This window comes from Suricata suricatta, chromosome 6, assembly GCF_006229205.1.
Source record: "Suricata suricatta isolate VVHF042 chromosome 6, meerkat_22Aug2017_6uvM2_HiC, whole genome shotgun sequence".
Taxonomy (NCBI): Eukaryota; Metazoa; Chordata; class Mammalia; order Carnivora; family Herpestidae; genus Suricata; species Suricata suricatta.
This window is the reverse complement of record NC_043705.1, coordinates 4,075,676-4,095,020: the sequence shown is the minus strand read 5'-3', so window position 1 is coordinate 4,095,020 and position 19,345 is coordinate 4,075,676. Positions and strand designations below refer to the sequence as shown.

The following is a 19,345-nucleotide window of genomic DNA, read 5'->3' as shown; positions in this document are numbered from 1 at the left end:
TATAGCTGGAATCATATAGTATGTATCTTTTTTAGATTATCTTCTTTCACTTTATACTATAAGTGGAAGATTCCTTCATGTCTTTTCAGGGCTTGATAGTTCAGGTTTTTTTTTTATTGCTGTATCATATTCTATTGTCTAAATGTACTGTAGTTTACCCATTCTCTTAAGAAAGATATCTTGATTACTTCTAAGTTTTGGGTGATTATGAAAAAAATTTCTATAAACATTCCCTTGCAGGATTTTGTGTAAACGTAAGTTTACAAATTAGTTGTGTAAATCATGAGAAGCACAAATGTCAGATTATATGGTATGAATATGTTTAGTTTTGTAACAAACTACCAAACTGTCTTTTCAGGTGGATGTACTATTTTGCATCCCCACAAGCAAAGAATGTGAATTGCTGTATTTTAGAATTTTGATATTGTCAGTATTTTGAATTATAGCCATTCTAATAGGTGTTTGATGCTAAGTAATTATTGTTTTAATTACTATATCTTGAAAGTATGCTTATTCATCCTTTTTTCTAATCATCCTAATAAAATTTATTTTCAATTCCTGTAATTGGGATATTAATTTCACCTATATCAATCCCTTGAACCTTAGAATAATTAACAAGGGAGTATGGTTATGTAAGTGAAGGATACAGAAAGGAAAATGGGGGAAATAAGAACAAAAAGCATAGATATTATGAAGAAGAAAAGCAATTACATTTGTTTTATAATTTTTTTGTTTGATTTATTTATTTTATTTTGTTTACTTTTATAATAGTTTATTGTCAAATTGGTTTCTATATAACACCCAGTGCTTCTCCCCTCAAGTGCCCCCCACCATGACCATCACTCCCTTCCGTCCCTCCCCTTCCCCCTTCAGTCCATGGTTCATTTTCAGTATTCAGCAGTCTCTCATGATTTGTGTCCCTCACTCTCCCCAGCTTTTATTTTTGATACAGAGAGAGACAGAGCATGAGAGGGAGAAAGGCAGAGAGAGACACACACACACAGAATTGGAAGCAGGCTCCAGGCTCTGAGCTGTCAGCACAGAGCCTGATGCTGGGTTTGAACCCACAAACTTGAGATCATGACCTGAGCCAAAGTCAGAGGCTTAACCAATTGAGCCACCCAGGAGCCCCAGCAATTACATTTGTTAAAAATTGCTAAAATAATACTAGTATTCATTACACTTTTCACATTTGATCTTCAAAATCTTATAAAGAAATATATATATCAGCCCAAATATCACAAAATGAACATTTGTTTCCATTTATACTGAGGGATGGACAGCTTTTTTTGAAAAAATGGACCTGAAATGAATGCCCAGTTTTCAGGATCAGTGCCCTCTTTTGTTTCTGTTTTATGTATTTGTATGTGTTCATATATATAGGAATGTGTTTCTTGTATTTCACCATCTTTGAGTTGGAAAGCAATTCCCTAATATCTGAGACATGGTGCTTCCCAAGTCAGTCTGACAAGATTGAAGGAGATGAGATCTTCCAGAAAGAAAGCCTCATGGGGCGCCTGGGTGGCTCAGGCAGGTAAGCTTCTGACTTTAGCTCAGGTCATGATCTCACGGATCGTGGGTTTGAGACTTGCGTTAGGCTCTGTGTTGACAACTAGCTCAGAGCCTGGAGCCTGTCTTCAGATTCTGTGTCCCTCTCTCTCTCTCTGTGTCTCTTTCTTACCCTCCCCTGCTCGCGATGTCTCTCCCTGTCTCTCAAAAATAAAAATAAAAATAAAAATAAAAATAAAAAAGGAAAGTCTCAAAAAGATTAACTCTGGTTTGCAGCTGATAACCCTGCTGAATTAGATGGCAGTAGGTCTGTTTTCTTGATTAACTAGTGTTCCAACATGTATTATTTCACTGGTAAAGTATTTTGTCTACCACTCAAAAGATTTTGCAGTACAATAGAAGGCTGGCTGTATTTACCTCACCCACCACAACCAACATCTGTTGGCATAATTTTTCAGACTGGTAAGAGCACAAAGCTTGGCATGGCACCATGCAGAGATGGCCCAAAGGGCCTGGGGTATTGTTCAGGTCCTTACCACTGGGTCTACAATTAAGTCTAAGCACATGCATTCTTTTGATTTTTAGCTTTCTAAATAAATTGTACTAAGTCATTTCCAAAGAATTTTCCAGCTCCGACTTTCAAATAAGAACTAGTTATTTCTTTCCCATTTTGAAATGTTATCCAATGGAAAACCCAATGCTGCAGCAAAGGAAAAGTGTGCTATTCACTTTTTCTTTGAAAGAGAAAAATTTGCAGAAATAACCACACCACAACTGACATCTAGAAAGACATCCCAGAAATCTAACAATTTTAATGAATTGAAGAAGTTTAAAAGGAAAAGGGATTATGGAATTTGTGAATTAACTGAGTGTCTTTTTCTCTCTCATCTATGAGTTCTTCTGATCTAATAATTAACTACCACTTAACAAATATAAAATCATAGAATTGACTTATAGAGGATTAGTCTGCATTTCTGCAATAGTACATGATTTATTTTATCCAGCTCTAAATTTACATACAGGAACAATGTTTTCAGTTGATAATCAAAGAAAAATATCTGGATTTTCTAAATATTGATTTTATTCTATTTAAGTATTCCATTTGAAGACAGACACTTTAGTCTCTTTCAAATATCTTTCAAATGTATTCTCATATAACCTTTCCATAAAACCCATCAATAGCCCTTTAAACAATGTAATAAACATCACTAATTTGTATGAGAACATAACAGTGAACAAAATATTAATATTAACTAGACATTTGGGAGCATTTATATACATTAATTAGAATCAGAGAAGTGGTATGAGATAAAAATTGGAATTGTAACCAGAATAGAGAGTTGTTCCAGGTGGTATGTAAATCTGTTTCTATAAGATGTTTTTCAGGAGCCCAACTTAGATCTCATGAAAAGGCTAAGCACCAAGACCTTTAGAAGAGGACATGATATGTGCATACATGGAATCTAACACATAAACATTTTGAGCTAGATCAGAGCTAAAGCATGTCCCCTGAAATTGTTCTACCATTAACATTAGAGGATTATAACACTAAAATCTGCTCTGCAGGCAGAGCTTATGCCGTTTTTTGAACTTGAGACATATGCACTAGCATGTAAATGTGCTAAGTATGCACAGTAAACCTAGAATGTGTAAGTAATAGAATATGTATAAATTCCCTAGTGTATATGGAAGCTTCTGGTCTCTGCCCCTTCTACATACTAAATAAAAGCTAACTGCACTATTCCCAAAGAGAATCACTGCTTAAGCTTCCACACCAGACTGACTGTACACCTTGGATGTGCTATTGGCTTGTACTCACCAAGGAAACGGACCCATTGAATCCAGTAACATAATGGAGGCCACAGAGAAAGGATAAACACCAGTGGTATTCAGGCACTCTGGCATTGTTTATATGTGAATATTACACTGGTTTCACATTTTTGACAAAAGTAGTGCTGACGCACTTCCCCGTATAATTGGCATTGGCGGTTGTTGAATGCATCATTCATATGACCTATGGTATAACCCCAGATAACAGCACCCACGCACCCCTAATCAGAAGTGGATGATTCAGACTGTCAGAATCCTTCCTGTCTCATACCACGAGCCCCTTGATATCTTGCCAAGACCCTTTTAAAGGCCCCCGTTACATCTGTGTTCCTCAAGCAGTAAATGAGAGGATTTAACAAAGGAGTGAGAATGGTGTAAAAGGCGGAGAAAACCTTGTCTTTGATCGGTGTATGGTAGGATTGGGGAAGCATATACGTATATAGGGCAGCCCCATAAAACAGGGTCACCACCATTATGTGTGATGAGCAGGTGGCAAATGCCTTCTTCTTCCCTTCTGCTGACTTCATCTGGTGCACTGTTATGAGGATGCGGGCATAGGAAGCAATCACCACAGAGAAGGGGATCAGCAGCATCATGACACAGCAAATGTACATCACCATTTCATAGGCAGCTTTGTCACCACAGGCCAGCCTCAGCATGGTAGGCGCTTCACAGAAGAAGTGATTGATCTTGTGGGAACTGCAGAATGGGAGACTCATGGTGATAGGGGTGAGGAGGAAGCTGTCCAAAGCACCACCAAACCAAGAGCTAGCCAAGATCATCCAACAGACCTGGTGGCTCATAAGAACAGGATAACGAAGTGGGTTGCAGATGGCCACATAGCGATCATAAGCCATGAGTCCCAGTAGGAAAAATTCAGCCCCCACAAAGCCCATATAGAGAAAGTACTGGGCTGTGCAGGCAACAAAGGAGATAGTCCCCTTGCCCACAAGATAATCGACCAGCATCTTGGGCACAATGGTAGAGATGTACATCATGTCAATGAAGGAGAGGTGGCTGAGCAGGAAGTACATGGGGGTGTGAAGGTAAGGGTCTATGTGGATCAGGAAGATCATGACCCCATTAGCTATCATGGCCATGAAGAAGATGGCAGAAATTATGCTGAAAAGGAAGCCTGAGGCTGTACCATGAGTGAAGAGCCCTATGAGAGTGAAGTCACTGGAACAGGTTTTATTGTCTCCACCCATAGTGTTGAGTTGGACCTAGGGGCATAAGGAAATAAGTGAGGGGTTAATAAAAATTCCAGGAGAGGGGCACCGGGGGTGGCTCAGTTGGTTAAGTGTCTGACTTCAGCTCAGGTCATGATCTCACGGTTTGTGGGTTCCAGCCCCACGTCGGGCTCTGTGCAGACAGCTATCTCAGAGCCTGGAGCCTGTCTTCGGACTCTGTATCATTATCTTTCTCTGTCCCACCCTTGCTTGTGCTGTCTCTCTCTCTCTCTCTGTCCCAAAAATAAATAAAAAACTTCTAAAAATTTTATAAAAATTCCAGTAGACAATATGAACCGTTTAAAGAGGTCTGTATAAGCATGATTAAATTAAAATTACTTATATAACTTATATTAAATATTTTGTTTGTGTGTGTATGTTGTGGGGTGGATTTGCAGCTCCTTTCTTAGATATTTCTTCTTGTTGAAGAACGATTTCAAACTTGAGTCTCATAGCATGAAGATGAATGGATATTTGGCAATTGATGATTGGTTTAAGGGAATTTAGTTATTATTGCAGAACATGGGTGCCCCAGGGAGGCTTCACCTAAAGTGGGCTTCCTTTATTTAAAACATGGATATGACTGTAAAATCAATTGAGTTAATTCAAATAACCAAATAATTCAGGAAGATGTTTTCTTGAATTGGGAAGTTTACATCTATGAAGCTGACCAGCCTCATCTAGACATAACTATTAAGTTGTAGATATAGATGAAAATTTGGGGCTATAGTAAATTGGATCATTGCATTATCCATCTGATCATTAATCAGCCTTATTCGTTTCTTTAGTCATTTGTTAAATCAATAAATTGTACACCTGAAACTACTTTTACACTGTATGTTAACTAACTGGAATTTAAATAAAAACAAACCAAAAATGTAACAGTGATTTTATTACATAGGAAAACCCAATAAATAAAATTACAGATACATTATTCATTAAAATATCAGAGAAACATAAAAAAGCACCACTGCCCTGTAATTATAAGCAACTCTCAATTATAAGTGGAGATTAAAGTTTTCCAATTTAATATTAGTTATGAAACCCAGTAGTGCATTAAAAAACATATCTGCAAATCTGTTCATATAAACTTTCTCCCTCTCCTCCTCAATACCATTTAAAGCTCTGCATTGTTTATGGGCTAAAGATCAATTTCCTGAACGTGGTAGCCTGCATATTCAAGACTGTGTTCTCTAGTGCTCTGTCAATTTCTAACTTTTGTCTGCCAGAAAATAATCAGACTCAGAAGTTCCTCCTGCCAGGAACAAAATTCTTCTCTCTTCATGTGGTTTCTATAATTCTAGGTCCTCTCTAGTGACAGTAATAGTGTCAAAAACTCTCATTATATGTTAATATATTTGTTAATAATATCAACAAGATATTGATACAAAATATCAACAAAAATAATGAAATAGCTGGTAATGTATTAAACTTGGAGAAAAGTGTAAAACTAATAAGATGTATTCCTATTTGAAATCCCAATAGGAATTTTTTTCTGGAAAAACTTGGTAAAGTATTTCTATATTTTATCTGAAAGAATGAGCATATGTTAAATGTCCAGATGGAAAAATGTTAAAAATTAACAGTACATTCACCTCTGTGGTACCTATGTAAAATATGGAAGCTGAACAACTAGACAGAAAAGAGTGAAATAATAAAGGTACTTTGTAAAACAACAACAAAACAAAACAAAGAAATAAACATCCTTCACAACCACACTCTCCAAAATATACACAAAATCATAGCATGTAAGTGGTTGCTGCACATAAGGATGTAAATAGATGAAAAGATTAATTTCATAATATGTATATAAAGATGAAGGAAAACCAAAAATGTCCCCCAGAACTATTTCTTTGACATAAAAGTTATTTTGAACTGAAAGAAATTAAGCAGAGTCAAACCTAGATAATTCTGTCTTTTCTCCCTAAAGACAGAATACAAATTATCCAACTCAGCCCACCGATGGTCCCAATAAATCTGAAAAAAACCACAAAAAAACACTTTACTCTATTTGTTCCCTTCCTTATATTTACATTCCCAGGTGCTGCTCTTGGAAGTCTAAAAATCCTTTAATTTCTCTACAAACCCATTGTTCTTTGTTGAAGATGCTATATAAGCCTCAGTCTTAAGCCATCATCTTGAGTTACTTTTTTGTTGAGGTTTCTTCTCGGTGTTATACACTGCATGCATTAAGAAACTGTTTTGCTTTTGTTGACTTTTCATTTTGTTAAAGAATCCCAGCTAAACATTTTATGAAGAAAGGTAAAGTTTGGTCTCCTCTATAGAGATAAAAAAATGCAACTTAGAGTTAGAGAATTAGACTTTTCTTCTAAACTCACGATCTTTAGACCAGGTGGCTAAAAAACTTGAGTAAAATATATACTACATTTCTTTTTAAAAATTTTTTTATGTTTATTTATTATTGATACAGAGAGAAACAGCATTAGTAGGGGAGGAGTAGAGAGAGAGGGAGACACAGAATCTGAAGCAGGCTCCGGACTCTGAGCTGTCAGCGCAGAGCCTGACAGGGGCTCAAATCTATGAACGTGAGATCCTGACCAGAGCCGAAGTCAGACATTTAACCAACTGAGCCACCCAGGCACCCCAAATATACTATATTTCTAAAAGAAAACTTTTATATAGTCTTTAAATAATTTTGAGAAAGAAATATTATTTTTATAATAAAAGGAAATGTTTAAAGAATGACAGTAACATTTAGGATATTTTTTATATTAATATTTTACTTTTTATGTAATCTCTATACCAAAAGTGTGGCTCGAATTTACAACCCAGAGATCAAGAGTTGCACCGTCCACCACCTGAGGCAGCCAGGCACTTTATATATTTAGAATTTTCAGTATGAGAAAGTGAGTTCATACATTCTTATCCCCTGCTAGTGTGAGTAAAAATTAAAATATTTTCCTAAATGTTTTTGGAAATATTTCTTTTATGTCAAGCATCTTTTAAAAACACCTACACTTTAGCTACTTTTACAAATTTATTCTTAGGGGGAAAAAAACCATATGAAGATTTGAGTATATGCAAAGATGCTAATCAATCATTGATTTTGACAGTAAAAATAAACTGGAAAGAATCTAATCAACATCACCAGATTGCCAAAATTAAACTCTATGCATCTTATCTTATACCTACTGATAATAACGATGTAGTTTAGATGTTTTGGTCATGTAAATATGTGAAGAATGTGTTTGTGACTAAAAACACATACTACTACTCATTTACAGAAATACATATGTATATAAATAAAAAAATCACAATCATGTATACTTAGTTAAACAATTTTAGTCCAGAGATATGAAATATTGAAGCTTAATGGGAGAGACCTGGCTCAAGAAACAGCAACCTGGAGGCTGTGCAGAATTGAATGGTTCTTGAGGAATCAGGAAGACACTTTACCAGAGCATCATAGAATCTGGGTTACTTTACTTACCGTATATTATAGACTTTATATTCAGTCCCATTCCAAGTAAAATGGGCTAGACACTGATGGTTATCAGAGTCCCATAAAGACATCTTCAATCTTTCCCTGATGCTCTCAAACTTCTGACCAGGGAGAACACCATCCCTTTATCCCATGATAAGACTTCAACTTGATTCCACAACTTGTAGCAGTCTGCCTAGGATTTCTGTTTGCTCTTTCTAACTTCCCAACTACAGCCTTTATAGTTACAGCCATTAGAACAGTCTTACATATTACAGATGGTCTATATATCAATAGATTACTCCTAGAACTTAATGAATCCTATACTTAATATTTTCTCATTTCAAATATGTACAAGAGGGGACATTAAGTATATATATATATATTTTTTTGCTATCCCCTGTGAAATCACACTGTACCAAAAGGCTAACTTAGAAGACCTCTTGAATCAGAACAAAACTGGCGCCCTTGGAAAGAAGGAAAGTTAATGACACCAGAGAGATGATGGTGTCAGCTATCTGTTCCCTTCTAACCACATAAGTACATTATCTCTGCATTTTCAACACAGCCCAAAAGCATCTTTCCAACCAACAGCTACAATGTTAATGAAAAGCACACCCATTTTTGGATACTGCTTCCTGATGTGTCCAAAATGGGCCACAAAATGCAATACATAGAATCAGTTCATGAAATAGTGATTGGCTTTATCACAATGCTACAGCAACGATTTACCATTTGATTATCCTTATCCTAAGCAATTGTGCAAGAAAACAATATTTGTTTTAAACAAGTGAGTGGATATTTGTAGTTGAAGCAACAAAATTTTCAGCCCTCTCCCAATGTTTCTATGATTATCATTATCCTATACCTATATACCTATGTTATATTATAACTATGTAGCATATGTGCATATAGTATACCTGTTATACCATAGTCATATACATATATTATATCTATATACTATACTATACTATACTATACTATACCTATACTATATACACAAACCATACAGATGATCCCATTTTAAGTATTCAGTTTTCAGCTGAAAAACCTCTTTATGTGTGCTAAATTAGTAATTTGACAGTAGTCAAAATAGTTGAATAATATCCTATGTTTTAAGGTTTGACAACTAGGTTTTAGTTTACAATTTGAGCTTTATTAGTTCAGTCAGAAATAGTTGCCTCTGGACTCTTGGCTTGTGCTTCATTCATTTCAAGTCCACTCTTTTTAAGATAGAGCATCCTAATGCCTTACACCTCCACCAAAATTTCTACTCTCCAAACCTATTCAATTTAATTGTTTTGTTGTCTTTTTTAAGTTTTCGTGCTCTAAATTTATATCAAGTTTATGGAAAATGGAGATGCACAAAATATATGAATTATCTCAAACCATTGACCTTTCTCATCCATTCTCCCACCTATCCCCTACCCTAGCCCCCACACACATTATTTAAGAGATACAAATGGTTTTCTTACCTGAGAATGCAGATAAAGAAGCTGATAAGAGCAGATCACTTATATCTAGAAAACGATATATTAGCCAAAAGCAGAACTAGTTATGGACAACTTCACAACAGATAAGACTTTTGAAAATAAGCAAATAAAATGGAACTTCCTTAGTTTCCTTATTTCTTATCTCATAGAAGTCTTCTTCCTTCCTTGAAGTGATGGCACTAGATCCAGGTGGAAAGACACAACCCATCAAGAAAGAGATTGTTAGCAGTATTTAAAAATGAAACCTTAACTGGAGCCATGGATTTTATACACCACAAAAACCATGGGGGCACGTTGCACAAGAGAACCAAAGAGAAAGTTTAAATAACCTGCAGAATGTCATCATAACCATTCTGAGATTTCTTATGGGGACCTCTCTTTCTAAGAATCCAAGAATTATCAATTAAACTGGTTCTGGTTGGCACTGAACCCTTCACTGAAATGTCTAAATTGTAAGCAAATGTTACACAACTAAAGTAATTGGGCTGAATTCTCTCCAGTCTTTTTTTTTTCTTTCTTTCTAATTAGTAGCATGAGAACAACTGTTCTCTGGATGTTTCATCACTAAACACTTATGTCTTTCATTACTCCAGAGAACGGATTAGTAAAACTGGAAAAATTACCAAAGGAAGGAAAGAGGCGTTTTCATTTGGTCATTTGATTTCTCACTTCAAGAACAATTGTCAGCTCTAATCCTGTCATTTTACTCTTTCGTTAATCAACATCTCATAAACACCACTCATTAACTAAATGCCACCAGAGTAACTTGTACAATCACCAATTTAATAAATTTAATTGTTGGCCAGTTTATTTGGAAAGTATGCTTCTGTTTAGCCTATTGTCAGTATAATGGATGTAAAAACTCAATTTACAAAAGTGATGGTTAAGAAACCATATTTAACATATGATTAGAAAGGAAAGTTGGTGAAAATACTTTATTCCAGATTGATAGTTCTTAATTCATTAACAGGCCACCTTTATTTGGAAAGATAACCCATTGTTTTCTTTTTCAAAGCAAAAACTCATTTAAAAATGCAAAAAAAACATGGAAAATATTTCATCACTATAAAAAGCAACAGTGTGCTAGTTCAATCTGAAAACCTTCATATGCTCAATTTATCTCTGAGAATACCAGACATTGAGGCCTCAGATTAATACTTCCTGTGATTATCTAGGGAGGGGCCAAGTTGGTGGAACAGCACAAAGTGGGGTTTGCTGTTCTTGTTCATCTTTAATCTCTGATATGCAGCCAGATCAACACTAAACCATCTTGCACACCTAGAAAACTGATTTTAGGATTAACAAAACAATCTGCACAACCTGAACCACAGAACTTGGCAGGTACACAGCATGGAGAGGTAAACTTGGGGGAGAGAGAAGGCATGGATGGCAGGGAGCCATTTTCACTTGCAGAGAGAGGATGGAGATAGAGGGAGAGTATTAGAAAAGCTCCCCCCCCCCACAAAAAAAAAGCAGCTGGAGAGAAAGTGGAAAAGTGGAAACAGCCTCAGGGACTGAAGAAAAGAGAGAGAAAGGAGAAAAGAGGGTTTAAATTCCATGAAGATGCTATAAACAAGGGGAGTGCAGAGTCTGAAACACTGCAGCCTGATACCAGGCGGTGTTCTGGTGGGAAGGGCAAATCCCCAGGATCAGAGAGCGAGATTCAGGGGGTTTTCAATTACATGGGAAGAGGTAGTTCCCTTGCAGAGAGGAGGTTTGGTAGAGGTTGTGCAGCCACCGCACAAGCAATGGTCCCAGTGGAAACTGGAGAACAACCACATTCGATGGTGCTGGTCCTGGAACAAGGACATTAAGGGGGAAGCCTGGCATCAGATGTGTGCTGTGATTTTCCATAAACCCTGAAACACTGCTGCTGCAGGATCGTGTGAAATTTTCTGGGGCAGCCTGGCACTCAGCTGCAGGTTCTGGGCATTGGAAACAGCATGATCTTGGGAAAGTTCCTGGGGGTGGGCCAGCACCTGGCCATTTCTCAGTGACACCCTCCCTTAGAAGGTCTGAGCATGTCAAAGCCACAGTTTTTCAGAGTGAAAGGTTGGGAAACACAACTCCATGTGAGATAAGTTTACGATGAAGGTGATGTCTAGGAGCCTGGCTTGGTCACAGAGAGTGTAGAAACAGAAAGTAGACAGAAGCTGGAGACAAAGGAAGGGTGCTTGATTGCCAGTGGTGGAGACCACAGAGTTATGATACTAGAGACTGGGTACAGAGTGACACAATTTACCCTCTCTGGTACATGCGCATACATGCCTATACACACCACAGCAATTCACCCCACTAAGCTAAGCAGCGCCATGTAATGGAGAATGGAGTCATGACAGTAAACCCTGCCCAACTGGACCAACAGTTGGCTCTTGAAATAAACAAGTCTCCACCTGCTTAGTTTATGGACTATAAAGTGCTTCATAGCTTGACTTCTATGGGAAACCAGATGTAAATTCAATCGTACTTTATTCTGTTTGGTGGTCTTTTTATTCATTTTTTTCTTATTCTTGAATACAGAAAAAAAACCAATCTATTTTTGTTTTCCATTTTTATTAAAAATATTTTTTCAAAAATTTCTACTATTTTTTAAATTTTTGTAAATTTGTAAGATTCTACTTCACTTTCATCAGTCCATTTATTCTATTTTATTGTATTCATTTTTTTCAAATTTTCAATTTTTTTCTTTTTTTTTTCCTGTTTCTTTTTTTCTTTTCTTACCTTTCTCTTTTTTTCCCTCTAACCTATCAAACCTCTTTCAACAACCAGACCAAAACAGACCTAGGATCTAGTGTCACTTATTTGATTTCTTTGTTCTGTTTTTAATTTTTTATTTAATTTTTGAATTAATTTCTTTTGTTCCTCGAAAATAATGAAATGAAAGAATTCACACCAAAAGAAAGAATAGGAAGAAATGAAAGGGACTTAAACGACATAAATACAAGCAAGATGTCTGAATCAGAATTTAAAATCATGGTAGTATTCCTTTCTATAGAGATAAAAGAAGGAAAAGCTGTCAGGATGAAGTAAAAAAAATGCTATAACTGAGCTGTAATCTTGGAATGTGTGCCATGGCAGCAAGGATGGATGAGACAGCAGTAAATCAGTGATATAGAGGACACACTTATGGAGAATAATGAAACAGATAAAAAGAGGGTGACTAAGGCAAAAGAGCATAAAATAAAAACTAAAGAACTCAGTGACTCATTAAAAAGGAGTAACATCAGAATAGTAGGGTCCCCGAAATTGAAGAGAGAGAAAAGGGGGTAGAAAGTTTATGTGAACAAATCATAGCAGAAAAATTTCCTAATCTGGAGAAAGACACAGGAATTAAAATCCAGGAAGTGCAGAGTACTCCCATTAGATTCAATAAAAACCAATAATCAACAAGGCATGTCATAGTCAAATTCACAAAATACTCAGGCAAGAAAAGAATCATGAATGCAGCAAGGGAAAAAATGTCCTTAACCTACAAGAGAAGACGGATCAGGTTCACAGCAGACCTATCTATGGAAACTTGGCAGGCTAGAAAGGAGTGGCAGGATATAGTCAATGTGCTGATTGAAAACATATGAAATCAAGATTATTTATCTAACAAGGTTGTCATTCAAAATAGAAGTAGAGATAGAGTTTCCCAGAAAAACTAAAACTAAAGGAGTTTGTGACCACTGAACAAGTTCTGCAAGAAATTTTAAGGAGGACTCTCTGAGAGAAGAAAAGACAAAATAATGAATAAATAAATAAGTAAGTAAGTAAGTAAATAAATAAATTTTTTAAAAAGACCAAAGCAAAAGACATAGGGTAACAGAATGGATAATAAAAAAAATCCATCTATATGCTGTTTACAAGGAACCCATTTAGAACCAATGACAACTTGAGATTGAAAATAAGGTGATGGAGAACAACCTATCATACTAATGCTCACATAAGAAAGCTCGAGTAGCCATAATTATATCAGACAATCTAGACTTTAAAATAAAGAGTGTAGCAAGAGATGAAGACGGGCATTATATCAAAATTAAGGGATCTATCTACCAAGAAGACCTAACAATTGTAAACATTTATGCTTCCAAAAGTAGAAATACCCAAATATACAAATCAATTAATCACAAACATAAATAAATTCATTGATAATAATACCATAATAGTAGGGACGTCAACACCCCACTTACAGCAATGGACAGAACATCTAAACAGAAAATAAACAAGGAAAGAATGGCTTTGCATGACACACTGGACCAGATGGACTTAATAGATATATTCAGAACATTTCATCCAAAAGCAGCAGAATACACATTCTTCTTGAGTGCACATGAAACAGTCTCCTGAATAGATCACATACTGCGAAACACATCACCTCTCAACAAGTACAAAAAGATAGAGATAATACAGTGAATATTTTCAGACCACAATGCTATGAAACTCGAGATCAACCAAAAGAAAATATTTGAAAAGATTACAAATACTTGGAGAATAAAGAACATCATACTAAAGAATGAATGGGCTAACCAATAAGTTAAGAAGAAAATTAAAAAGTACATGGAAGCCAACGAAAATGATAACACCACAGCCTAAAACCTCTGGGACTCAGGAAAAGCAATCACAAGAGGGAAACGTATAGCATTCTAGGACTTCCCAAAGAAGGAAGAAAGATGTCAGATGTGCAACATAAACTTATCCTGTAAAAAGAATACCAAATAAAACCCAAAACCAGCAGAATACTGGAAATAATAATGATTACAGCAATGTTATCAAAACCAAACAAAAAATGAAAAACAAAACAGAGCACATCAGGAGCTGGTTCTTTGACAGATTTAATAAAATTAATAACCCCTAGCCAGTTTGATAAAAAAGAAAAAGAAAAGGACCCAAATAAATAAAATAAAGAATGAAAGAGGAGAGATCAGAACCAACACTGCAGAAATACAAACAATAATAAAAGAATATTATGAGCAATTATACCCCAATAAAATGGAAAATCTGGATGAAATGGACAAATCTCTATAAACTACCAAAACTGAAACAGGAAGAAAAAGAAAATTTGAACAGACCCATAACCAGTAAAGAAATCAAATTAGCAATCAAAAATATCTCAGAACTCAAGAGTTGAGGGCCAAATGGCTTTCCACCAGAATTCTACCAAACATTTATGGGATAGTTAACAGCTACTTTCTTGAAGTTGTTACAAACAAGAGAAATGGAAGGGAAACTGCCAAACTCTTTATATAAAGCCAGAATTACTTTCATTCCAAAACCAGACAAATACCCCACTAACAAAGAGAACTATAGACAAATCTCCTTAATGAACATGGATGCAAAAATTGTCAACACGGTATTAGCCAACCGGATCCAAAAACACACCCAAAAAATTATTCACCTCAGCCAAGAGAAATTCACACCTGGGATGCAGGGATGGTTCAATATCCGCAAAATAATCAGTGTGATTCATCACATCAATAATAGAAAGGATAAAAACCACATGATTCTCTCAATAGATGCAGAGAAAACATTGGACAAAATACAGCATCTTTTCTTGATAAAAATCCTTAAGAAAGGAGGGATAGAAAGATCATACCTTGGAATTATAAAAACTGTATATGAAAGGCCCAATTCTAATATTATCCTCAATGGGGAAATCCTGAGAGCTTTCCCCTAAGGTTGGGAAAAAGACAGGGATGTCCACTCTTGCCATTCTTATTCAACATATTAATCCGAGCCCTAGCCTCATCAATCAGACAACACAAAGAAATAAAAGGCATCCAAATTGGCCAAGAGGAGGTCAAACTTTCACTGTTCACAGATGACATGATACTCTATATGAAAAATCCAAGACTCCACCAAAAACTGCTAGAACTGATCCATGAATTCTGCAAAACTGCAGAGTACAAAATCAATCCAGAGAAATCAGCTGCATTCCTATACACCAATAATGAAGCAATAGAAAGAGAAATCAAGGACTTGATCCTATTTAAAACTGCACCAAAAACCATAAAATACCTTGGAATAAGCATAATTGAAGAGGTTAAAAATCTATACACTGAAAACTATAGAGAGCTTATGAAAGAAATTGAAGAAGACACAAAAATGGAAAAATATTCCATGCTCCTTGATTGTAAGAACAATCATAGTTAAAATGTCAATACTATCCAAAGAAATCTACATATTCAAGGCAATACCTACCAAAATAACATCAGCATTCTTCACGGAGCTAGAGAAAATAATAAATTAAAATTTGTATGGAACTAGGAAAGACCCTGAATAGCCAAGGGAATCTTGAAAAAGAAAACTGAAGCTGGAGACATCACACTCCACATGTCAAGACATATTACAAAGCTGTAGTCATCAAGACAGTATGGTACTGACACAAAAACAGACACTCAGATCAATGGGACAGAAGAGAGAACCCAGAAATGGACCCATAAACATATGGCTAACCGATCTTTGACAAAGCAGGAAAGAATATCCAATGGAATAAAGACAGCCTCTTCAGCAAGTGGTGCTGGGAGAATTGGACAGCAACATGCAGAAGAATGAAACTAGACCACTTTCTTACACTGTACACAAAAATAAACTCAAAATGGATGAAAGACCTAAATGTAATACAGGACACCATCAAAATCTTAGAGGAGAAAGCAGGCAAAAAAACTCTTTGACCTCAGTTGCAGCAACTTCTTACTCAATATGTCTCTGGAGGCAGGGGAAACAAAAGCAAAAATGAACTATTGGGACCTCATCAAAACAAAATCTTCTGAATAGCAAAGGAAACAATCAGCAAAACTAAAAGACATCAGACTGAATGGGAGAAGATATTTGCAAGTGACATATCAGACATAGGCTTAGTATACAATATCTATAAAGAACTTACCAAACTCAACAACCAAAAAACAAATAATCCAGTGACAAAATTGGCAAAGGACATGAATAGACCCTTCCTTTAGAAGACATCCAGATGGCAGACACATTAAAAAAGTGTTCGATATCACTCATTGTCAGAGAAATACAAATCAAAAACACAATGAGATACCACATCACACCTGTCAGAATGGCTAAAATCAACAACTTAGACAACAATAGATGTTGGCAAGGATGTGGAGAAAGAGGATTTCTTTTGCATTGGTGGTGGGATTAAAAACTGGTGCAGCCACTCTGGGAAACAGTATGGAGGTTCCTCAAAAGATTAAAAATAACCCAGTCACTGCATTAACTAGATATTTATTCTAGGGATAGAGATGTGCTGTTTCTAAGGGTTACATTAACCCCAATGTTTACAGCAGTGCTATGGATGATAGGCAAAATATGGAAAGAGCCCAAATGTCCATTGATGGTTGAATGGATAAGGAAGAAGTGCCACACACACACACACACACACACACACACACACACACACACATATATAATGAAGTATTACTTGGCAATAAAAAAAAAACCAAAATCTTGCCATTTGCAACTACATGGATGGAAATAGAGGGTATTATGCTAAGTGAAATTAGTCAGAAAGACAAATATCTTATAACTTCACTCATGAGGAATTGAAGATACAAAACAGATGAACATAAAGGAAGAGAAGCAAAAATAATATAAAAACAGGGAGTAAGACAAAACAGAAAAGACTCTTAAATATAGAGAATAAATAGAGGGTTTCTGGAAAGTTTGTGGGAGGGGGGATGGGTTAAATGGATAAAAGGCATTAAGGAATCTACTCCTGAAATCATTGTTGGACTATATGCTAACTAACTTGGATGTAAGTTAGGCAATAAATAAATTAAAAAATAAAATAAGTAAAAATAAAAATACTTCCTGTGATTATTTAAAATGAGGGTAAGTGAAAGTAAATAAAAATATTAATACACATGTCACTCCACCAATAAAATAACCAGTGGTACAATTTGTGCATATAATTATGAATGGATCAAAGGTAGGTAACTAAGTCATGTTGTTAAGTATATTTACTTCATTCGTTCACATCATAATATACTATAATTTCACTATTCTGCAATTGATTTTACTTATCTCATGGTTAATTTATATAAAGAAAAACAATTTTAACTTTTTTATATTATGTTTATTTTGGGCCATTATGTACAATAATGCATAGATAACTTTGTATGGGAATATTCCTCTGCAACTCTACTTCTACAGAATAGCTTTCAAGAAGTGGAATTGCTACGTCAAGGGACAAGTATCTATATTGCCCAATGAACCTCAAGATGATTTTTGACACTCTTGAGTAACAATGTAAGACAGTATATTTCTTTCACCACCCTTGTGAATGTTTTCTGATATACATGCATGTATGTGTACATGTATATATGTTTTATATTAAGATGTGTATAAGAAAATTAAGAGCTGTACCAACTCTACCACCAGTATCACTTTAATTAACACAGTGTGCATTTTCACTTATTTTTTGTGTGTCTATTGTATTTGTGAGCAGTTAGATAAATAATATAGTTAAGATTATTTTTTAAATTTTTTAATAGTTTATTGTCAAATTGGTTCCCATATAACATCCAGTGCTTCTCCCCACAAGTGCCCCCGCCATGACCATCACCCCTTTCCCTCCCTCTCCCTCCCCCTTCAGTCCACGGTTCATTTTCAGTATTCAGTAGTCTCTCATGATTTGTGTCCCTCACTCTCCCCAGCTCTCTTTCCCCCTTCCTCTCCCTATGGTCTTCTGTTTGCACTCACAGGTCTAACAGGAGAAACCTAACAGTTAAGATTATTTTAGATGTGGATAAGAGGGTACCTCAGTTTTTCTTGGTTACACTACATTCTAGATATAAAACTAATAAATCAGCATTTAGTGATATACTCTGTTTCTCTCTGGGGATATTAGATGAATTCTAAATTGAGCCTTTCCTGTGACCATGAAAAGTAAATATCAATTGGATATCATGTTGAACTATCATCATTTTATATGAAGACTTTGATGTTACCTGAATAGACAAAATTAATTCATTCAACAAATGAATTTAAATGCTTACTGTACCCTAGGTACTATATTGGAAATGGTTAACACACTAGTAATCAAAATAGAAGATGTAATAATGAAACCTAAGAGTTAGGTTAGTGATAAGTATTATATGAATTATTGTTTTCAAAGTGATTAAGTATATTATCATTAGGTTACATTATTATCAATACAATGTTTTTTGTTTTGTTTTCTGAAGAAAGTATATGTTTATCAGTTTTTAGTTTTGCAAATTTAATAAGAAAAGTTGAGTACTGCTGGTAATTTCTATAAGATTTACTGGGGTCACAGATGTCATTAATGGCTTCAGGAGAGTTTCACACTTTCTGGCTTCTCTTCCCTTTCTCAGTAGTGAAAGTGGTTGATTTGAGGGAGGGTAATGGAATGTAATGGATTGTGGGGACATTAATAATAACAACAATAATACTAACAATGATAGCAATAATATAAAGTCAGTGTTCTTATAAATCATGAAAGAGCCTAAATGTCCATCACCTGATGAATGGATCAGGAAGATGTGGTAAAACTCCACACCAGAAAAACAAATAACCCAGTGAAGAAATGGGCAGAAGACATAAACAGACACTGCTCCAAAGAGGACATCCAGATGGCCAACAGGCACACGAAACGATGCTCAACATCACTCATCATCAGGGAAACACAAATCAAAACCACATTGAGATACCACCTCACACCAGTCAGAGTCGCTAAAATGAACAAATCAAGAGAATGTAGATGCTGGCGAGAATGTGGAAAACGGGCACCCTCCTACACTGTTGGTGGCAATGTAAACTGGTGTAGCCACTCTGGAAAACAGTGTGGAGGCTCCTCAAAAAACTATTGATAGAACTCCCCTATGACCCAGCAATAG

At 35.7% G+C, this 19,345-nt stretch overlaps 1 protein-coding gene across 1 annotated transcript; it reads right to left on the bottom strand.

Annotated features, from left to right (window-relative positions):
- Positions 1-3,587: 3,587 nt before the first annotated feature.
- Positions 3,588-4,547, bottom strand: LOC115293846 (olfactory receptor 2T6). The gene has a single exon (XM_029941546.1). The coding sequence runs from the start codon at positions 4,545-4,547 to the stop codon at positions 3,588-3,590; it is 960 nt and encodes a 319-aa protein (XP_029797406.1).
- Between the last annotated feature and the right edge of the window lie 14,798 nt (positions 4,548-19,345).